Source organism: Trachymyrmex cornetzi, unplaced genomic scaffold, assembly GCF_001594075.2.
Source record: "Trachymyrmex cornetzi isolate Tcor2-1 unplaced genomic scaffold, Tcor1.1 scaffold928, whole genome shotgun sequence".
Taxonomy (NCBI): Eukaryota; Metazoa; Arthropoda; class Insecta; order Hymenoptera; family Formicidae; genus Trachymyrmex; species Trachymyrmex cornetzi.
In genome coordinates this window covers 240,282-262,847 of record NW_017300276.1, presented here as the reverse complement: position 1 = coordinate 262,847, position 22,566 = coordinate 240,282, and the positions used below count along the sequence as shown (strand labels likewise).

The 22,566-nt window shown below is 30.9% G+C and overlaps 2 protein-coding genes across 2 annotated transcripts; one reads left to right on the top strand and one right to left on the bottom strand.

The window, feature by feature from the left end:
• The first annotated feature begins 300 nt into the window (after positions 1-300).
• Positions 301-1,877, top strand: LOC108769695 (calcyclin-binding protein). Its single transcript, XM_018520812.1, has 2 exons — positions 301-725; positions 1,029-1,877. Exons 1-2 carry the CDS (start codon positions 705-707, stop codon positions 1,689-1,691), a joined length of 684 nt encoding a protein of 227 aa, XP_018376314.1. The 5' UTR covers positions 301-704; the 3' UTR covers positions 1,692-1,877.
• A 5,393-nt stretch (positions 1,878-7,270) lies between these two features.
• On the bottom strand, positions 7,271-13,167 carry Agpat1 (1-Acylglycerol-3-phosphate O-acyltransferase 1). The gene is made up of 4 exons (XM_018520811.1): positions 12,619-13,167; positions 8,695-9,010; positions 8,458-8,623; positions 7,271-7,519 (listed from the first exon to the last, which is right to left on the bottom strand). Exons 1-4 carry the CDS (start codon positions 12,801-12,803, stop codon positions 7,368-7,370), a joined length of 819 nt encoding a protein of 272 aa, XP_018376313.1. The 5' UTR covers positions 12,804-13,167; the 3' UTR covers positions 7,271-7,367.
• Positions 13,168-22,566: the final 9,399 nt, after the last annotated feature.

The following is a 22,566-nucleotide window of genomic DNA, read 5'->3' as shown; positions in this document are numbered from 1 at the left end:
CCGCGTATCGCGTAACCGCGTAACCAATCAATAATCAGTAAAACACGAAACCACAACAGCGGATCGCTTCTGATTGGTTACGCGGTTACGCGATACGCGGTAAATACACCTCATGAACTCCAGCCTCACACTGCATCCTATTTGTGTCGTATGACACAACCAATCAGAAAATAGGATTCCGATAATACAAAGCAAAATCCATCGGAATCCTATTTTCTGATTGGTTGCAGACTTGCAGAGCATCGTACGACGCAAATCGGATGCAGTGTGAATCCAGCATGTGAATCCAGCATACGACGTGAACAAACCTTTTGTCTACGTAGAACGTAGAACGTCCATAATCAGTGCAACTCACGTGATAAAGAATCTGTTTCTCGGCGATATTTTCTGTACAATTCTTTTCCCTCCAACATTTAATTATATATCTATCTCATATCAAGTGCAAAACGTGTGGAACAGTGCAACTACAGAGAACAGACTCGAAATAACTGAGTGTTATATATATTTTCTTTAATAACCTCAACAGAGGCAACAAAGAAAGTTCTAGAAGATTCAGACAGTCAGGTCAGTCAATCCTGGTCAATCTGATTCGTTCTGTAGTCTCTTGCGTTTTGCTGAAAAGTGAATTTCTGGATATCTGTCCATTAACATCCATTTCATCTCGGTGTCGTGTAAAACTCGTAATATTGTAAAATCTAGCAACAATGGCAACAAAGATCGAGGAGGTAAATATTTTATTGTTAATTTTTAGTTACACTTTTCTGCACTTTATGTATATAAAATGTGATCCAATTTATGTTCACATTTTGAAAGGAAAAAAAAATAAGATAAGTTGAGTTTGTCATGAGTGTTTAAATGATAACAAGTTGTGATGCAGAATTATTCGCTTCTCTATATATAATTTTGCTATCATAAATAAAAATTTTAAGTATATGACATTCAAAATTTTTTGCAGATAAATTTAATTAATCATTCCTTTGTCAGATAAGGTATTTTCTTAAGCAGTATTTTAATATTTTTTTCCACAGATAAAATTAGATATTGTGGAGCTCAACAATTTACTCAAGCAGGCTAATAGACAACGAATCAAAGATATATTAATGCTGGAAATCAGGAAACTGCAAACACAGATAGAAACGGCAAAATTACTGGAACAGAAGAACTCATCTACGACAACTTCTTCGCTCAATACTGTCCAAAAGTGTTACGAAGTAAAACTGAACAATTATGGATGGGATCAGACGAATACGACAATGAAGATTTACATAACATTAAGCAATGTTCACCAGCTGCCCAAGGAGGCCGTTGTCTGCAATTTTACAGAGAAATCTCTGAATCTACGCATATTTGGACTAGATAATAAAAATTATCACTTACCGATTAACAATTTGTGTGCGGAGATCAATATTGAGAAGAGTAACTTTAAAATAAAAACTGATATGATTGTCGTGTCACTCACAAAAAAGATTGCCAAAGAGTGGTCACACGTCACATTGGTAGAGAAGAGAATCAAGGACGCGAATTCACCATCCATGCCTGAGCTAGGTGAGGACACTGATCCTGGCGCTAGCCTGATAAATCTTATGAAAAAAATGTATCAGGATGGCGACGATGAGACGAAGAAAACCATAGCAAAAGCATGGACTGAAAGTCAGGAGAAAAAAAGAAATGGTGCAAGTTTAGATTTGTAATTTCGGTATCAATTTAATCTAGATATGTTTTATGCATTTCTTTTTTGATACGTTAAAAAGTGTAATATAAATTATAGAGAACGATGCTCTTAAGAAACGAAAATGTAGAAAATGTGATCATCTATATTTATCCTTTCTCTCTGTGTAAAGAAAGTAAAAATACATGGCATTGGTGTAACTATAGGTTTTCAGTCTTAAGTAGATTAAGAAAAGTTTCTTTGAATCTAATTGCAAAATTGAAGAAAATCAAAATTTAGATATTTTAATTTTATAAGCAGTTATATATTTTTTGAAAACACACATATTCAAAAATTATATTTAAATTTCATTTAAATTATTTTTAAGTCTTGAAATAATTAAGTCATGAAATTTTAATCTTTTTTTGAAATGTTTGTCCATGTGGATGTATGTTTGATAAATATTGTTATATTTACAAATAATTACACCACTGTCATAATATTGATATTGAACCATTGGAAACAATTATTTGCATGCTATGTGTTAACAGTTGTGCATTTTCGATGGATCATTGTGCATCCGTTGTATGTCCTTGGAGGAATCAATAAAACCACATGTCCCAATTAACTAAAATCAGGTATCTTTATTATCTGCCTTTGCATTTTGCAAACCATCTTTTAATTTGTATTGTGAATATATATATATATATATTCGTAATCGATATAATATACAAAACATTCTTGAACAAGCTTGAGCAGCTATGGGTCTTGCTTCGCAAACAAAGACTTTGTATGACAGATACAGTTCGTTGAATCCTGTTTGCGATGTCATTCGTTACATGTTCAATCTAACATCATCAATTGATTTATATTAATATTACCGTGACAAAGATGCACAGCCCAAGTACAAATCTTTGGAATAATAAGCTACACTAGCTTTACATTACGTCCTCTTATAAAACAATCAATCAATACTTGCAATTAAAAAATTAAAATCTACAGTTTTGCATCTGCTAGAATGGAATAATGCATATCGCCTACAGAACTAGCGTGTGACAGCTGTTCTTTATTTTTGCAAATTGGCACTGAGATGATACATCCTTGGTAGACGACATTCTCATTAAATGTAAGCATGGTTAAGATATTTTAAGCGATTTTCAATGAATCACAGATATTCCTTACGTATCTGCAATTTAATTTGGTTACATGATTAAGAGGAACATGCTGATTGATCGATAATGAAACTTATGCTATCAAGAAGAGAAATAGACGTCGACAATATTCGTAAATTCGAAAGTTTTTTCAAATTTCTAAATGACAAAAACTTTACTCCAAATTGTTCTATTTATTTATGTACGAAATATATTATTCGATTATGCTAGAAATCGTATATTAAACGCCAACATTAACAGCGTACGATTGAAAATTGTGCGTTTTTTTATTCATCAGGAAGATAATACTAACGCGACCGACTCGTACGAAAAGATTCCGAATATTTACTTGATTGCATCTATAATACGATCGATTAACATGAGATCTCAAAATTCCAAATAACATCCTTCGTAAACTACGTTACTTTTTATCAGATATCGTTGTCGCGATGCTTTCATGTATTAATATGTTATTATCGAACGTCTTTTCGACTAAGACATATTCGAAAAAAAAAAAAACGGATTAATAGATAATGTAAGATTACATATTTCGCAATAGTTACATATTCGATTCATTTTGGTCACGATATAAAAATATTCGTAATTATCATGACGAACACATCTCGTATATAATAATATATAATAATAATAATAACATACAGCAGCAATGAAAAGTGTATATACGGAGTCCTGTACATTTTAAAAATGATGACATTTTTTAAAAAAGATACATGTTTCATTATATGAACCGTTCATATTCTTAAAATAATACAAATTTAACTTCAACACTCAATTCGTGTTATATTTTTCCTAAAATCAGTTAACTGTGACCAAGACCGTGTACGATCACATAAACGTGTATGCCATAGCATGAAAGAATTTAAGAAACACGATGTAGTTTTCCAAATAGAATAATATATCGACATATACATACATATTATACAGTAGAGGAGACCGGGACTAACAATAAGTGGACATCGAGGCTAAACTGGCATTTGAATTTTGAGTGGCAAAAATATATCTTATGAGTTCCCAATTTATATTGTAGATGATCTTGTGTGTCTTCTTTACTAACGAAGTTTGGTTCGTTTAGATGCCGCGTTATTATATTTAGGTAGTCAAACGTGTTTTCGATAGTCAAAAGTAATTTTTGAGATTTCATTTTTCGAATCACATTTTTTGTGTGCAGATGAAATAAAGTTGCAAAAACTGGAACTTTTTATTGTCATCTTACAGTCTTATAATCACTCTATAAAACGCTAATAATTATTTGACTAAAATCGTTTACTTTGTTATTGCAAATTGCAATTGAAGAAAAGGGTGCCCACTTAGCCCCAGCATTCTTGAGATTTCATTTTCCAAGATCACATCATTTTTTGTGTAATTGAAACATATGGATGAAATGAAGTTGCAAATACCAAAACTTTTTATTGTCATCTTGTAGTCTTATAATCACTCTATAAAACGCTAATAATCATTTGACTAAAATCGTTTGTTTTATTATTGAAAACCGCAATTGAAAAAAAGGTACTCATTTAGCCCCGGTTTCCCCTATACATATAATATATATTTTATATATATAGCACTCATAATATAAATTTCGAAATTTGACCGATCATATAAAACCTTAAAACATTTGTTTTTGTACAATAAAGTAAATTTTTTTGTATAATAAGTAAATTTTCTATTTGAGTACTTATATCTATTTAAAACTTATAGGAAGTTGTTGAAAATCAATGCGATATATAACTTTCGTTAAACGAAAACAACTTTAACATTATTTGGATTGTGCTACGGCTTATCATGTAATCGTTGTAATTCATAAGAAAATTGATATTTGATGCAGAATATAAACGGCATTACAGTGTGGAAATTGCGCAAACGATTGGATAATCATGATTGTTACATATGTGATAGCTAGTTTGCGGCCACAAACAAACATTTATAATTCTACATTCTATAACACGCATTCATTTTGTAGAATATTAAAAAACAGAGAACACCTGCCAATAAATATACTGAATCTTAGAAATTATTCTTGGAAGAAAAATACAAGCGCAATTACATAATGCTTGTTTTGCCAAGAATTAGGTTTCCTTGGTCAATTATTATTGATCGCATTAAAACGCTGCTGATAAGTTATTAGCAAAAAAATGTAAGCTATGCTAAACTGAACACAATCGCTATTTGGAAAATAATGTAAACTTAGATATTGTAAACACAATAAAATTATATATAAATGACGAGCGAATATAATCACATGTTAAAATATAATAAACTCTTATAATAATTTTAATGTTAAAATTACAATAAATCGTGCGAAACTAGTTTCGACTTTACAAAGTCTTCATCAGTTGCAATAATTTACATAAAAGTTGTTAAAATGTTACATAATTACAAAAAACTAATTTTCTTGAAGATGACTAGAGAGAATATTTAAATTGTAAAATAAGGCTTTACGAATAATAGAGAATATTTATTTGTTGATTGCATTTGATTCCGGATTTTTTGTGATTATGTAACATTTTACGTAAATTATCGCGACTGATGAAGACTTTGTAAAGTCAAAACTAGTTTCATACGATTTATTGTAATTTTAACATTAAAATTATTATAAGAGTTTATTATATTTTAACATTTGATTATTCGCTCGTCTTTGACCGTCATTTATATATAATTTTATTGTGTTTTCAATAACGAGCAGGATCTGTTTTTGGGGTTTAATTAGATATTGTAATCTCTTAATGTTGAATTTCATCCATGTTATATGTAATATATATAGAGAATAGAGACGTATTGTAATTAAAAGTGCAATAGATTTAAGAAATGCCCAAGGACTAAAGTTTAATATCGACAAGATTGCCGATCATTTTCGCAATCATAACTAATAGTAGGTGAAAACGTATGTATGTACATTGCAGCACAGTGAATATAATGTGCTTGAGGCTTAATATATTTTCTGTCAATTAAAATAATATTTTTCTTATTATGAATAATTATTTCGATTTACAATAACGAATCAATCAACAATTGAAATTAAATTACATTTTATACTTCAGAGGAAATATACATTCGGAAAATCATTCAAAAGAACGTTAAAACTTCTCTCTTTTAAATATTTAGAAAGCATTTTTTTCCTATCATTATATGTACCTTAATCTGTTTTAATCACTTTAGATAAACATATGAAAACAAATGGAAGCATAAAACAGACAAGTGGGAATGTACAAGCGTATCTTATACATACCAAAATATATCTAGTGGAATTTAGTACAAACCTTTAAGTATAAAATTGTTTAATTTTAACAATGTTTCCACAATTTATACAAAAATGCATTCTAATCATATTTACAATCCGTAACTCTACAAAAAATCATGATATACACATCGAAAATTTCTTTTTTTTCTCTCTCACTGCCTTCGCGTCCATAAAGAGTATACCGTACTTTAAGAATTTACCGTATGCAATTTTTTTTAAATTACATCTAATTAATAATGATATTTATGTAATTATTCAGCGATGCATGTAACTCTTCCGACTGTACTTATTCTATCACACGCATTTTTTTCCTTTCGCTTCAAAATACATGTTTTTAAACTAAAACGTACGTAGCACAGCAGCGCTTAGAAAGCGCTTTCTAAGTGCTTTGCAGGCGCTATTGTACTACGTGGAGTTCATTTTATGCAAGAGCCAAATCGTTCATAAACTCCATATATTCCAAATGTAGATATATGAACAATAAAGATTATACTCGATTTATTTGTTAGTCATAAATACTGAAGAATTGTTTAAATTCTCACGATATTTATGCAATAACGAATAAACAAGTTAAAATACAAGAATGTAGACGAGTACCATACAAAATTCGAATACTATCTACTTTCTCTGAATCGGAAAGATTAAAGTATAAATTAGGATACTATAATACTATTATTAGGTGTTAAACTTAATTCCTGCCGTTTTTCGTCTCCAAAATTGATTTGTTTCGAAGGGAAGATGAATGAATACCTTAATCAAAGTAATTTCCTCCATTTTCTACTTTATTACTAATTAATAATACTTTATGAATAATACTTTGATTAAGGTATTTCTCTTCGAAACAAATCAATTTTGGAGACGGAAAACGGCAGGAATTAAGTTTAACACCTAATATATACAATAACACAATAAGAAAACGTTATTCGGACGCTAAGTCTTCGGTTCCCGCGTGGAGACTTATTTACTAATATTCTCCCTGGCGGGAAAATTTTTACGAAAAACTACATAGATTGAGATAAGATCTTAGAAATTCTTAGTTTTTTGTAGATATTCGTAGTGGGATGCAGAGTGGCATTGTTTGTTTGAAAAACAAAAAATCTTCCGTTCTCAAACAACGCTACTCTGCATTCCACTACGAATATCTAAAAATTAAGAATTTTTAAGATCTTGTCTCGATCTATATTATTTTTCGTAAAAATTTTTTACCGCCACGGTTTGTAAAGAAGTAAGCATACATTTGCTACAGTAAGAATACATTTTTTTATAGGACGAGCCTGTTACAGCCCAATAATGATCATTCGATGTATTCTTACCGAACAGGAAGGGATTGTTGAATTTCGCGACTTGTCGCGTGAAATACTTCACTCATGGTGCTTCGTGTCTTTTCCATTAATTCTTCTACGTCGTCCGTACTGAGTCCCTCAGTTGAAATGGGTGGTAATGTCGTCACGAGGATGTGTCCTTTAATTAAGCGAATTTTAAACTGCTTCTGATAATCTCATGCAAATTTCCGATAAAGAAATTATTTTCATAGGTTGCTTCTTCTAGAAGACAATTCTATTATTCAATAAGTCGCTAAATTCTAATTTTTTATATTATGTATCATTCAATCCTTATGTCAATACCCAAGAACTCCTTGGCACAAAGAAAATAATTTTAATTTTAAAACTGATTTTAGAAATCATGTTATATCATTAAGGGCCGGTTGTTCCACTTTTCGATAAATTTTACCTGTTGGATAAATAACAAGATTACCCAATCACATGTGTGGATTACCAGATTTACCTCACAGGTAAAATTTACCAAAATGTGGAACAATCGGACCTAAGTGCGAAGATGTGTTCTTTTTAGTTGGTGTTATCTAGGAGTCTTTTTTAAGATAAGTCTTTGTGAAGATAAGGTTAAATTTTTAACGATTCAAGGTATGGATATTTCTAACATATGACAAATCTCAATGACTATTTTCGGTTCGATTTTGTGTTGCAATGATGATAATCCTCTATTTGTCTACTGATACAATATTCAACATCATACCATTATGCATCATAAGTCACTAAAGGTTATCAACATACGATTGCTCAAAAAGATATTTTAAAACCAAAAACATACAAAACACCAAATCAATTTACAGAAAAAAGGTAGGAAGAGGGTCAACATCTAAACAAGCTAAAATAAATCTTGAAATATAAAAAGCATGCGAAATTCCATGATGCACTTTTGATATAAGGATTAAAATGCAAGTAAAATCTCGATCGAAAACTTTTTGAGCATAAAATTAAGTTGTTGTCAATCTATACCTTTGAGATTTAATCCTTCAAAAGATTTAACTTTTGCAAATTTTCTTTTTACTTTTAATATTTTTCAACTTTCTATTTTTTGTAGCCTCACAATTTACTTACCGGAATCAAATCTCTTCTCTTTCGCGGATAAGAAATAATAAGATGAGAATACGACTGGTAGTATGGGTAACTGCGATCTGATCGCGACATGGAAGGCACCCTTCTTGAACGGGTGTATCTCACCAGTGTTACGTCTAGTTCCCTCGGGGAATATCCACAGCTTAATCTGTGAAGCGATGAAAAGTATAGTAGAAAGCAAATGGTATAAATCAACACGAACATTCCAGGCGCGACTACCTTCTTATCCTTGATCTCCTTCGTGGCGGTATTGAGGGCGGATCGCGCTTTCTCGGAGTTCATTCTATCGATGAAAATCAGACCGCACAACCATGCGGCCAGGCCAACTGGCCATGCATAGAAAATTTCTTTTTTGGCAACGGCAGTGCATTTGTCCATCACCGGCCAAAGATCAAACATTCCCAATATGTCTAATGAGCTCTGGTGATTTGCCACAATTATACAAGCCCTATTCTTCTCCAAGTGCTCTCTTCCTCGCAACTCCCATCGCAGCCCTAGTAGAGTACTAATGTGTTGACACGACCACGATGCCACTCTGCAAGAAGAAAAAATATTTCCACATAGTACCCGTAATAATACAATTAACTTGATAAAGTAATAATTTTTTTTTTTATAATTTGAGATACAGGCAAGAAAGTACGGATAAAAGGGTCTTCTGCTAAAAAATATAATTAATGGACTTCCTTATATGCAATTGTAAAAAATTAAACATCTAAAAATAAAAAGTGTTTAATTTATTTTTCAAATACTTCGATTTTTTTCTCTCGCGAATATTACAAGATAAGATAAATATTTTTTCGTAATGTATAATATGATTTTATGTATTATTCAAAATTTATGTAAAAAATCTTAATACACGTAAATTGCGCAAATAAAATCTCATCTTTTCTATAAATAATTCTTTGGTATTGATATTGACGAAATTATAATTGAAAATGTTTTCAATTACTTTGTCGAAAAAGATCTATGCTATTATGCGTCATCAATATGCAGAGTAAGCTTGGTGTAAGAAGTAAGAAATTAGCCAATCGTAGTCAATTATTTTTCTCACATTGGACTGTGATTGATTGGTTAATTTCTTACTCTTACTTCTTACTCCGTGTGTTGTAAACGACGCATGAAGGCCCGTCTACAATACACGGTGTAAGAAGTAAGAGTAAGAAATTGACCAATCACAATCGATTATTCTTCTTACATTCGACTGTGATTGGTCAATTTCTTACTCTTACTTCTTACTCCGTGTATTATAGACGGGCCTTTATAGATGATGCATTAGTTGTTTATTAGTCAAAAGTTATACAACACTATAACTACGTTTAAAAAGTGCATTATCAATGTTATGATGTCATTCTATCTTTATTTTACGTTTAATGATAAAGATAGAATAACAAATAACGCTGATAGCTTATTTTTCGCGAACGTACCCAATATAGCAAAAAAATATCGCATTAATAAATTAAATGTATAAATTAAATAATTATGTAAATATCGATTAAAATTGAAAGAGGCTCCAAAGATTAAATCAATAAAGGAGTGTAAAGCCAATGAGAGCCGACACAGTTGTACGTGTATAATAAAAAATAATATATATGTCAATCACCAATTACAGACGTTTCGACCATAAGATTAGGTCCTCTTCAGTGTAACAATAAAATTATCGGAGTCAAATTGATACGTTGTAAATAGGCGAATGCTGTCAGTGAACCATCGTTAGGCTATTGTCAAAAATTGAGAACTTCATTATTGTTTGTTGTAGTTAGCTGGATACCCAAACAAAAATTCAGTCATTTAAATTGTACTCAGCACAGCAATGATCCGTTATAACGCGACGATTATGATTGTTTTACAATGTATCAAGTGGACTCCGATAATTTTATTATTATACTGAAGAGGACCTAATCTTATAGTCGAAACATCTGTTATTAGTGATTGACATATATATTATTTTTTCTTACACACGTATAATTGCTCTCATTGGCTTTACACTCTTTTATTAATGTAAATATATTCAATTTTTTCCTTTCTTTCATAATTTTATTTTCTTGCTTGTATTTTATAATCATAGATAATTTCTGCAAAAAATTTACATCAATATTTTAATGAAGTAAATTTTAATCGTTCGTAGTTTATAATTACGAATGACTAATTATAAACACTAAAAATGAAGAAAAAAAACAGTTCTTTGGACCTCAACATACTCCGTAAAAAATTATTAATTCTTATCGGTATTTTTTATTTCTATGAAGCTATTATATAAAACTTATTAGCTATTAAGTAAAACTTTTATCTCTATTAAGTATACAATTAAACTGATAAATGAGTTAACACATAAAAGAATTAGATACAATTACAAAGCGTTGAGAAAAATAAAAATTCTTCAATATTTTGGATTAGATAATCTTTTAAGGTCTAATTGTAGATTTACAATATCGTGTCGTTTCTCTTTCTCTCTCTTTAAATTAATTTCGAAGATGCGAGTCAATATAAAAGAATACTTATCGAAAACTTTGAGCTGTTTAAAACGCTTCAAGCATTAGGTAAACACTGTTTTTAGAACTTTGTACTATGTATTTCTTTAAAGTTCATTGATCGCTATGTATGATTCAGTTAACGAGGTTCACACGTATAAAAATGCATGAAGACTCATTCAATGACTTCGCCTTTGTATTTATGAAAAACAAATGCCACTTTCTTATTTTTTCTATTTTTTTAGAATTTTTGCATAGACTTGAAAATCCGTACTTACTCAGAACGCGCTTTTATCATAACGTTAGCGCGCATTTAGCATATAATTACGTGTACTATATACCTATAGAATATCAGAAATACAATTTCAGAAGTACGCAATTATCGATAAAATATTATCGGCCTGTATATTAATACAGGCCGAAAAGTAGGAAATGATTTAATGAAGGTTAAACTATTTCCTACTTTGCTGTGCATAAAAAAAATTTCTGAAAAAAATAACTTCAATAAAAAATTAACATTAAACATATTTAAAAAATAGAACTATCGATGTAATTCTGTTAAGGAGATATATTTTTAAAAATTCAAATTTCCATTGTTTAGCGTTTTAAAGAAGTTCAAGGCCAATATGTCGAAGTATTGCAACAATTTCAAAACTTACTCTCCCCTTTTAGTTGTTGCGCCTCATTAATGCTGTTAGCATAATATGTACATATTTTAATTAGTCAATCAATAAAAAAATCAAAATTTATAATATCCAATATCAAAAACTTAAATATCACGATACTGAAAAATATTGTATAAATTTAAAAAATTATCTCTTCTCCATCCACTAATTTAATTAACAAGGAGTGTTGTTAGCATAGAGTGCTTTTCATTTAGTTATACAAACATCATTTTTTTAAACATTCAGCAAATATAACAAAGATAATACGTTACTTGAATAATATCAACTTGTATCACTATGGAAAGCACCTAAAATATACACAAATTCTAATAGATTTAATTGGTACTCATTGTCAGATTCAATGCTAATATTTGATAATACAAAGTAGTACTTCAAATATCTGAGTACTACACATCCAAGTATTAATAGCTAGCGAAAATATTAATTGTCAACAAGCTAAATATAGCAATCGTTACTGTTGGGAGTGTCGCTGATCTTCACTCAGCAATCCCTCAATAATAATTAGTCCCGTACACTTTTCTCACAGCGGCTGTCTCTATATCGTGAATGCCGAGACGACGTAAGTATTGGACATTTATCATTTTATTTGTGTCGGAGAGCTGCCATTATTATGGGAAGAGACTCATTTTCTCCCATATGGCACGTCTCCGAGGGCACAACAAGTTTAAATCCTTCCCTCCCTCCCTCCGCACCACCAGCATCGCCGTCGTTCGTCACGGTACTCGCAGCAACTACAAACACCATCATCACCGCCACCCACTGACAGAACAGGCAACGAGCACCGGTCAATAAATTCTCGTGGCCGTCCCGGCGCGGCGGTCTCCGCCGCAACCCGCGACGGCTGTCAAAACTCTGCTGCGAGAAAAACAAAACGCTCAAGGAAAGCATCGAAGGTGGTGGTTGTTGAATGGGGAGAGGAATCGAAGGCAGAGACGAAACGAGAGATGATGTGTGATAACATAATATCGATCGATTACGGAGCTACTAACAGAAAGTTCTTGACATTGCCAGGCCGCAACGAGAGAATGGGCATGAGCACGACTGCGGTCATCATCACGACGCCATAATAAATGAGGAACTTGAAGTAATAGCGGAAGGTGCGGCTGGTCTCGTAGAGAAACGGCAGCACGAGGATAAAGCCGACGAGGATCACCTCGAAACACGACGGAGCCATCTTCCGCGGCCGTAGGGACAACGGACGTGGGACGACGCGAGACGGATTTCGAACACGCGAGCTTTCCGCTCTTTCTTCTTCTTTTTCTTTACGTTCTTTCTCCCGGAACGATTACACTCACGCGACTTTATTACGAGCGCAAACGGGCTCGCCGCTCCCTCGCCCGAAACTTGGCGGGGCTTCCGACGACGAGGGTCCCTCGAAACGGCGCGATGTGACACGCTGCTGCGCAAGCGAAACACTGCCGTCGTCCGACGGACCGACGACGAACACTTCCGTGCTTTGCCGTTTGCAAAGAGGGAGAGAGAGACCCTCGGTGTTCTACCTTCTACCCCCTACTTATCACTACTTATACTAGCTGCAATCCCCGGTCTTGGCTCCATACAAAGACACTAATTTTAGTTGTTGAGGATACGTTTTTGTCACGATATATTTAAAAACAATACATGAAAAATCATTTAAAAACATTTTTTAAATATTAATTGTTTCAAACATTGTGTCATTGAATACCATATATATGCCTCTTTTTAATGTACCCAGCCAGCACATATTCGTTCGTGGAATATTTTCTGATTCTCCACTAGGAAGATTTGAATATTCGTAGAAGCTTTTAAGAAGATAGATATTCTAAGAATATTCTTATGTTTTCAAAAGTACACTATCCTAAATATTCTAATAACATTCCTCAAGATTACTCTCATAGCATATATAGAATATTCTATGCATATTTTGAATATTACAAGGAGTATTAATTAGATAAATGTGCATTATCAATATTAACCCTTACCGTACCATCTACAATTTGGTGCCTCATCCATATCATCAAGGGTCACTTCAAATCTTTTCGTTTTTTCACCTCTTCAAAATAATTAAAAAAATCTCTAATAATTCACCAACATACTTTCAACTTTCTAGAATAAATATTGACTCTTTATTTTGGAAAATAATAAAATGTAGTATAATTTATAATTACCGAAAGACTCAAAGAAACTTGTGTGAACAGGAATCGCTCGGTCACTATAGTTACCCATATTAGTACGGTAAGGATTAATATATTCGACACATTCAACATTGTTTGAAGCTGAACCAGAAGCATCAGTATTATTATTATTTAAACGTTGTAATATAGAATTTACTTACTTTTTTACAGTTCGATAGAAATAACTGTTCATCTTGCGTTTTACTTTTGGTATTGTTATCGAAAAAAATACTTGTAAACAAATTATGCAACATAACCTATATATGTGTAATATATATTCTTCATCATTTTATTTACTTATAAACATACTTATACACAAATTATATGTATTGCTTCTTTATTATTATTACTTTAACAATTATATCAAATTTTTAATACCTTTTGTTATTTAATTAAGCAATCTGAATCTCCCCAGATAACACACGACATTAATAGAACGTAATATGATCGAACGTTCTAAGAACATTTGTACATTCCTAAAATGTTTTACGAACGTCTGTAGAAGTTTGGTGCTGTATGGGTCTTGTGATCCGTGCATGCCTATCCAGTGTTCGTTTGCCGTTCGTGCTTGTTCATGTCTCGATATCACGTCATTCAGTGGTAATTATTATTTTTCGAATATTCCAGTATGCAAGGCTTTCAAATATTCGAAAAGTTACATTCGGTAAATATTTCATAAAATGTGTATACGATATTATCCAATTAAGAATATTCGAAGTTGAATTACAGAGAAGATTCATATTCTTATAATAATATTAGAATATTTATTTAAAATCATTCGCGTAGGAAGATTTATAGAGCAGTGCAAGAATGTGCTGGCTGGGTAATAGGCTGCGTTCAGCAGAAAAAACAACTTTGCAATTGTAAAAATTCTTTATCGGATTGAATTTTGTTATTTGTTTTCTTGCTGAATCATAATGTATCAATCATATGAAAGAATCTTACAATAGTTGCAAAGCTGCTTTTTCCGCTAAACAGAGCCTTTATTTAGCTTTAAATGTTTAAATCGCACGTTTTTCTAAAGAAAAGTTGAGAAAAGATCTTTGGAGCGCCAAATGTTGATGCCATAGTATGTTATCCGAGCAATATAATTACATTTAAAGTACGTTTTATAAACATTAGAAATTGTGTGTGATATAATTTGACACGTCTTTTAAATTATTTAAATAAATGTTATAAAATGTTTATACATAAGCAGGGTTGGGTAGTGCTAAGTTAAAAAGATAAAAGTTAAGTTAAAAAAAGTTAAAAAGTTAATTAATTTTAACTTAATTTAGTTACATTTTAGACTCTTAACTTTTTTTAACACTTTTTTTAACTTTATTTAGTTACATTTTATCCGTAACTATTAATTTTTTATTTAATTCTTTGAAGTTAAGTCTCAGACATAATACGCGGCAATAGCGATAACTTATAATGAGGTGAAAATTGCAAAAGTGAGCAAATTTACTAGGTGTTGACCAATAAAATTATAAATATTCTAGTGAATGTTTGCTCACTTTTGTAATTTTCACTTCATTTCAAATTACATTATAATCGACCTCCAGATTTCAATCTGTCAGAAACCGTATTTCGATGTATCTAGTTTCTGATAGAAATCTATTATTCCTTATTATTATCGCTATTCCCTCGTATTGTGTCTGAAGCTTTAGTCATACCATACTATGAATACAGGCCAGTATTCATAGTCGAATCTTATATTGCGTCTTAATTTTCGTCCATGGACTATATTGCAGCACAGGTATTATTATATATTGGTTTATTAATTGGTAGTAGCGTTAAGAGAAATAATTGAATAACATATTATGATTATTAGAATCAGGAAATTATGTGGGCAATAGCAAGGATGAATTGAAAATGTGGATTATTTGTAATGGACAAATTCTTCTGGAGCACATGACTAATTAATTGCTGACTACTTTAAATTTTATTATAACATGATTGTAACGAATATGACGAACGATTGCGTAGAATTAATGTTACTATGTAAAACGGGAAACACAACTTAATATTGCGCTTTTTAGATAAACATGTATAAAAATTTTAAACTTATGAAGATTAATATTAATACTGAAGAAGGCCTAATTTGAGGCCGAAACGTTTATTTCATTGTTAATAGATAGAAATATAAAATTCTAGCGAAGAACATCTTGCGTTGTGGTGTATGCCTTTAAATAAAACTTTCTGTGCGCGAATCTTATACATATATTAAACAGTATATATAAACAAAACATATAAATAAAATATAGAGTATTTTCTAAATGAAATATATATTTGTCATTTGCGTTATTTTGTAAGACTGGAACCCTGGAATCATGAATTTAAAAAAAAAAAAAACAAATTTAACTTTTAACTTTTCAATTACTTTTTTTATTATTAACTTAACTTTTAATTCAATTAATTTCATTATAAATTAACTTAAGATACAAGTTAAATTTTAACTAAGTTAAATTTTCAAGGTTGTTAACTTTAACTTAACTTAGTTAAAAAAAAATTAATTTGCCAACCCTTTACATAAGACATTATTATTTTATGTATTATAAGACATTCGTAATACCTATTAAACTTTTTTACTACTAATTTAAAATAACGTTTTTGTATGATTTGTAACAAATTTATAATTCACATTAATATCGTCTATTTAACATTTTATGGCATAAAAACGTTTTTAAAATGTAAATTGTCTATTTAGATATTTTTTTATTCTTATATAAAAGTAACTTATCAAGATCGCAGAAGATATTGAAATTATATGAACAAAATCTTGAAAGATTGAAGACAATAAAACGTAAAGGAGAATTATGTCTCTATATGCTCTAATATTCTTTCTGTCATTAAAATAACATTTCTTATTGCTTTGTCGGAACAAAGGTATAAATAGAGTTCGTTTGCTATGTTTTTTCAAATGTGTTTTCTGAGTTAGGATCAAATTAGATGGTTGATCCTCGACCTATTTTTTTGGAAAGAGTAAATTAAATATGTAGAAAAAGCATTCATACTAAATAATATAATTATATTAATTTTATTTTAAATTAAAAGTTCGAAGAAGTGAGGATAGAAATAATATTTCCGTTTTATGATAAAACAGGCAGTAGTTTTAATATATATTTATGTAATTAATATTTAAAAAGATGAAGGGAGTAACACAAAGGACATCACAAAATCATTTTCAATAGATATTCGTAAAGCAAATAATATAATGATTTGAACTACTCTTTTTTTGTCAATACATTATTATATACAGGATGTCCCATTTTAATCGATTACCTTAAGTATCTCTTGAACAGTGCATTTTAAGGAAAAATGTTTCAGACAAAAGTTTTGGGATTTTGAGGGGGACATAAGATGGTGCCATTGGTTTGATTTTGGGTGGCGTCGTGAAGGTCAGGGCAAGGTCACTTTGAATTTTTTAAACGGGACTCTCCATTTTTCATTAAGTATTCTTGTAGCTTACCTCGAGAGCTTTCCAAAATACTATAATTAAATTCATTTTCATTAAGTACTTTTCAAATTATAAGGCTTGCAAGTTACAGCACCGCCGGCATTAGCATTAACCCAAGGTGTCCAATCGACGGCTAAACTCTCTTGAATGTTGTTCAGGATCATTACCTGGATAATATTTATCAAGATCAAGATCATTGGAGATTGTTCCTCTTATTTTCACTTGCGCACTAAAAATTTATTTCTACATAAAAATGAAAATAAGAGGTACAACCTCCAAAAGTCTTGATCTTGACAAATGTTATTCAGGTCGTGATTCTGAACAACATTCAAGAGATTTTAGCCGTCGGTCGGATACTTTGAGTAATGCATGCCTGTGGTGCTATAACTTACAAACCTTATAACTCGAAAAGTACTTAATGAAAATGAACTTAATTATAGAGTTTTGGAAAGCTCTCGAGGTAAGCTACAAGAATATACGTAATGAAAAATGGGGAGTTCCGTTTAAAAAATTCAAAGTGACCTTGCTCCGACCTTGACAACGCCACCCAAAATCAAACCAATGGTACCATCTTATGTCCCCCTCAAAGTCCCAAAACTTTTGTCTGAAACATTTTTCCTTAAATGCACTGTTCAAGAGATATTTGAGGTGATCGATTAAAATGGGACACCCTGTATGCATATTATGAAAATGTATGTGATATTAATGCAAATGACGTCTCACTATAGTAGCAATTATTATACCAGTAAGAAGGTTAACTTTTCGTTTGTCTGTATTTATTTTGCATTTTATATAACGGTTTTTTTTCTTCTTCTTTACGTAAGAAATTATATCTATTAATAAATTATTAATATTTATATAATAAATTTAATTTATTAATCAATTCTCAATATTTAATTAATAAACTTTAATTAATTATAATTCTCATTTGCGTACACGAACAATATTGATCGTTCGACTGAAAAAGCGACATTCTGATCGTACTTAATAATCAGATAGACATATAAAGAATATTGATTGTTCGCCGTGCAAATATTTTTCAGACGTATGTGTACGCATTCGATAGTCAATCATGGTAACAATTGCTTCTTAAGCAAATTAAATGACAGTATAAATACGTCTATGTACATGAAGATGCTTTTCCGAGTCAAACACTGATAGTTCGTATATAAATAAATTTATTCGTTAATTTCGTTACCAAACGTTTCGATCCTCACTTCAGATCCTTATCAATGTATACAATTCGACAACATATCATTATAGTATAAATACGTTTTAATGAAAATTAGTAATAAATTCAATCAAAATTTTGTATCAAAACTAGTGTCATCTGTATCCTCGTTATAAAGAATAAAATACTGTTTTACTTGCAAAATTTGTTCATAAAATGAAAGTAAATTATCACCAAAATTTGCGCAAGATTTGCTGGCATAATGTAACAGCTATAAATAGATAGTAAAACCCGAACGAAAATATGCACAGCACAATATGATGGCAGCAATAAATACTGATCAGTAGACTGCGAATATTTATGCAAAATACTTAACTGAATATTTTGCATAAAATGCATATTTACAGCCCTAATAACACACTTTATTCGGGATACATCCTGAAGATGTCCTTAGAATGTTCAAAGGACATATGGACATCCTTTGGACATCCTCAGGACGTCCCTGGAGGTCTGTGTTGTTAGGGAGATGGCAATCTCAACCTTTTTACTTTCACTTTTTAATATACGAAATAAATCTCACATTTTTTGATAACGAACAACGATTGACTGCTAAAGCTGTCCAATAGTTAATATTCAGTTAAGTATTTTGCATAAATATCCGCAGCCTATTGATCAGTAAAACTTGCTTCGCTCTCATTTTATGAGCAACAAGTTTTATTGCATTTTTGCAATCGTTTTGTTTCATTTTTGCAAGTATATAGAGTCAATTAACGGATTTTTCATTACATTTATCGTTGTTTCTGTCAAGGAATTATTATATTATTGCAAATGCATGCTTGGTAAAATATATATGTTTTCCTCATCTTATTTTAGCCCTAATTGATCGAGTGCACACTCGCCGACTAAAAAGTTGCAACAGATTTTTTTTATGGTTTTCGAAATGCAGCCTACTCACCGAGCGATTGATCTTTACTTACGGATCCATAAGTATAAATTTAAAAAAAGTGTTACAACCTTTTAATCGGTGAGTGTACACACATAAAATATCATCACGAAGCTCGCCCTTATTATTCTGTCCGCATACAATTGATATACATATACATAAACAAGACGTTTACCTTGTTTATGTATGCCAGTTGTATACGAAATAAATCTCACATTTTTTAAATCTCTAGTATAGGCCTGTCCAATTTGAGCTCCAGAGCTAAAACGCAAAGCCATTGACGCAAAAAATTCAATGTAAGATTTTAGGAACTGTAATGTGTTGATAAGCGTCACTCAGATGGCTGTCCAATTTGAGTCGGAACTCCGCAGTAAATAATTTTGTTTTTGATTACTTGGATAAAGCGTTATCTGGTTGTGATGTCTGGTCGTGATTGACTGATTAGATATTTCAAAAATGTACGATAATATAAGAAGAAAGTTGGAAAGATAGTCATATGAAAAGACAATCTGTAATTTCATTAGAATTGTATTAATAAATGCACAAAAAGTTAACAAAAAAGATTTTGAAACAATTTAATTTGTGACTTCTTCATTTTCTTTTAGTTTTTTATAAAAAATTTAGCCGTATTTTTGTTTAATGCGGTAACATAATTACTAAATTTTGGATAAGAAAGCAATTATTTTTTATATCTTTATTCTCTAACAGTTATTTTATATCTTACATTTCATTTCCATGAGCCTGGAAAATTGATGTAGAAGAAGTTCAATAAAGTTTTGAATAAAGTGATGAAGCTTTTGTATATCTACTATGCGTGAATCGATCTTTGCATTTCTTTTGGCATTGACTCTAAAACATTGAAAGTTCACGAGTAAATTATTTACGAAGAAAAAGATCATATTGAAAACCCTGCTTATGATCCAAAAAAGAAAGAGTGTTTCTTTACCATTCTACAATACTCCGTATTGTCCGAGAGAGAAGAGAGAGAGAGTGTTTGAAAACGATAATACATAATTACCTGAAAATAATGCAAGGCTGCGTTTTCAAGGTGTTTTTTTTTTTCGTCTTCCATTTGCAATGAAAATTATGGCGATCGTAATGTGGACAACAACATGGTGCACGTGCTCAGCGTATAATGCGCATAATATATAATTTTATTCTTGTTTAAGTTTAGTGAACAATAAAGATATACATACAATGAAACATTATATAGTACTATTTACGAAATGTAGCTCACAAGGGATCATCTCAATTTATACAACAAAGTTAGTGAAAATCCTTGATATCAATAAAAATTGACAACATTAGATGTAAATTAAGAATAAGAATATACATTGTAGTTATGGATATTATTGGTCAGCACCGATCCTCCTCGGTGAAATGCATACTCCCTCCGTTTTTCGCCAACCTTCGGTTGGCAGCAGTCGGTCGTACAAAAGGCATGACCGTAAAGGTCGTAGAGAAATTTAGTATTATAGTACAGTGCAGTGCATTGATTCGCTGGGTCATATTAGCGGCCCGACTTACCGAAGATAAGAAAATACAATACTAAAAAGATAATAAAAAATTCTAAAAAAATTCTTAGAATTCTATGAAAAGAAAATAAATTATTTTTGTCTCTTGCAATTTTTCTGTAAAGTTGATAGGATTTGAGTAAAAAATGAACGTTGATAAGTCGGGCCGCTACTATGATCCAGCGAATTAATGCACTGCAGTGTACATAAGTAAAAATTCTGGAAAGACTAATATCTCAAAAAATATTGATTTATTTAAAAAAATGTTTGAAACAAAAGTAATAGTTTTAAAAAAAATTATCAGATATTAATTTGACCTTGGAATGATCTTGGAAAGTGTTTTTAAGTCAATACAAAAATATTAAACGGAACTCTCTATTTTTCATAGTATTAGGTGTTAAACTTAATTCCTGCCGTTTTTCGTCTCCAAAATTGATTTATTTCGAAGGGAAATACCTTAATCAAAGTATTATTAATAAAGTGTTATTAATTAGTAATAAAGTAGAAAATGGAGGAAATTACTTTGAAGGTATTCATTCATCTTCCTTTCGAAACAAATAAATTTATAAAGTAGAAAATGGAGGAAATTACTTTGATTAAGGTATTCATTCATCTTCCTTTCGAAACAAATAAATTTGGAGACGAAAAACGACAGGAATTAAGTTTAACACCTAATATATCTTTATAACTGACGTTGAGACGTTTCCAGAATACTAGTTATAAACCTTTTCTTCATAAGAATTTTCCAGAATACTAGTTATAAACCTTTTCTTCATAAGAATTTTCCAAGTTATAGCATTTGTAAGTTACAGTACCGCCAGCATTAGCATTAAATTTCTTGGAACCTACGATCTATACGGTCTTGCCTTTTTTCTTAATTTACTTCTTATACTGTCAATTTTGATTAATATCAAGGATTTTCATTAACTTGTTATACAGACTGAGATGATCTGACTTGTTAGATCATTGATATCGTTTTGAGCATACCTTTTCGTTCACATTACGATTGCAATTAATTTTAATGGATGCGAATGGAAGACGAAAATAGAAAAAGCTTCTCGACGATGTCTGTGAAGATATATTCAGGAAAGCTAATTATTATTCCGCTATGAAGATTAAAAAGAAAATATATATATATATAAACACGAATATAAAAGAATAAATATAAGTTACACATTTTTATTCTAAATCATGATACAGAATAACGAATGATCTAATTAATCCTTAAAAACACTTTCGGGTATGGCATATACAGGCCTTTTTATTTCCATGATTAGAACTTTTTTGTTTTTGAAAGGTGGCTATATATATTGGGAAAATAAACTTTATGTCTCAGAAAATAAACTTTATAGTCTTTATATTCCATCAAAGTTTAAATAATTTGCGACGAGAAATTCAGGAAATAACAGACACTGAAAAGAGTACTATAGGTATCATATATACCTGAGTGTGGCGTTTAAGATAACTTTTTCGCTGGTGTAATCATAATTATTAGAAGAAAGCCCCCTATTATGAGATAGGCGCCTAATATGAGATAGCGGCGTTTCTGCTAAACTAATAGTCGCTATCTATTGGTTCCACTATGAATTTATTGCTCTTGGTTTGAAAACTGTTTAGTAAAAAATTCATTATTAGATCATGCCTGTAGTTATCGTAAAAAAAGATTTTAGAATTAGGAGGGTGGCACCCAATTGGACACGGCTCAATTGGACAC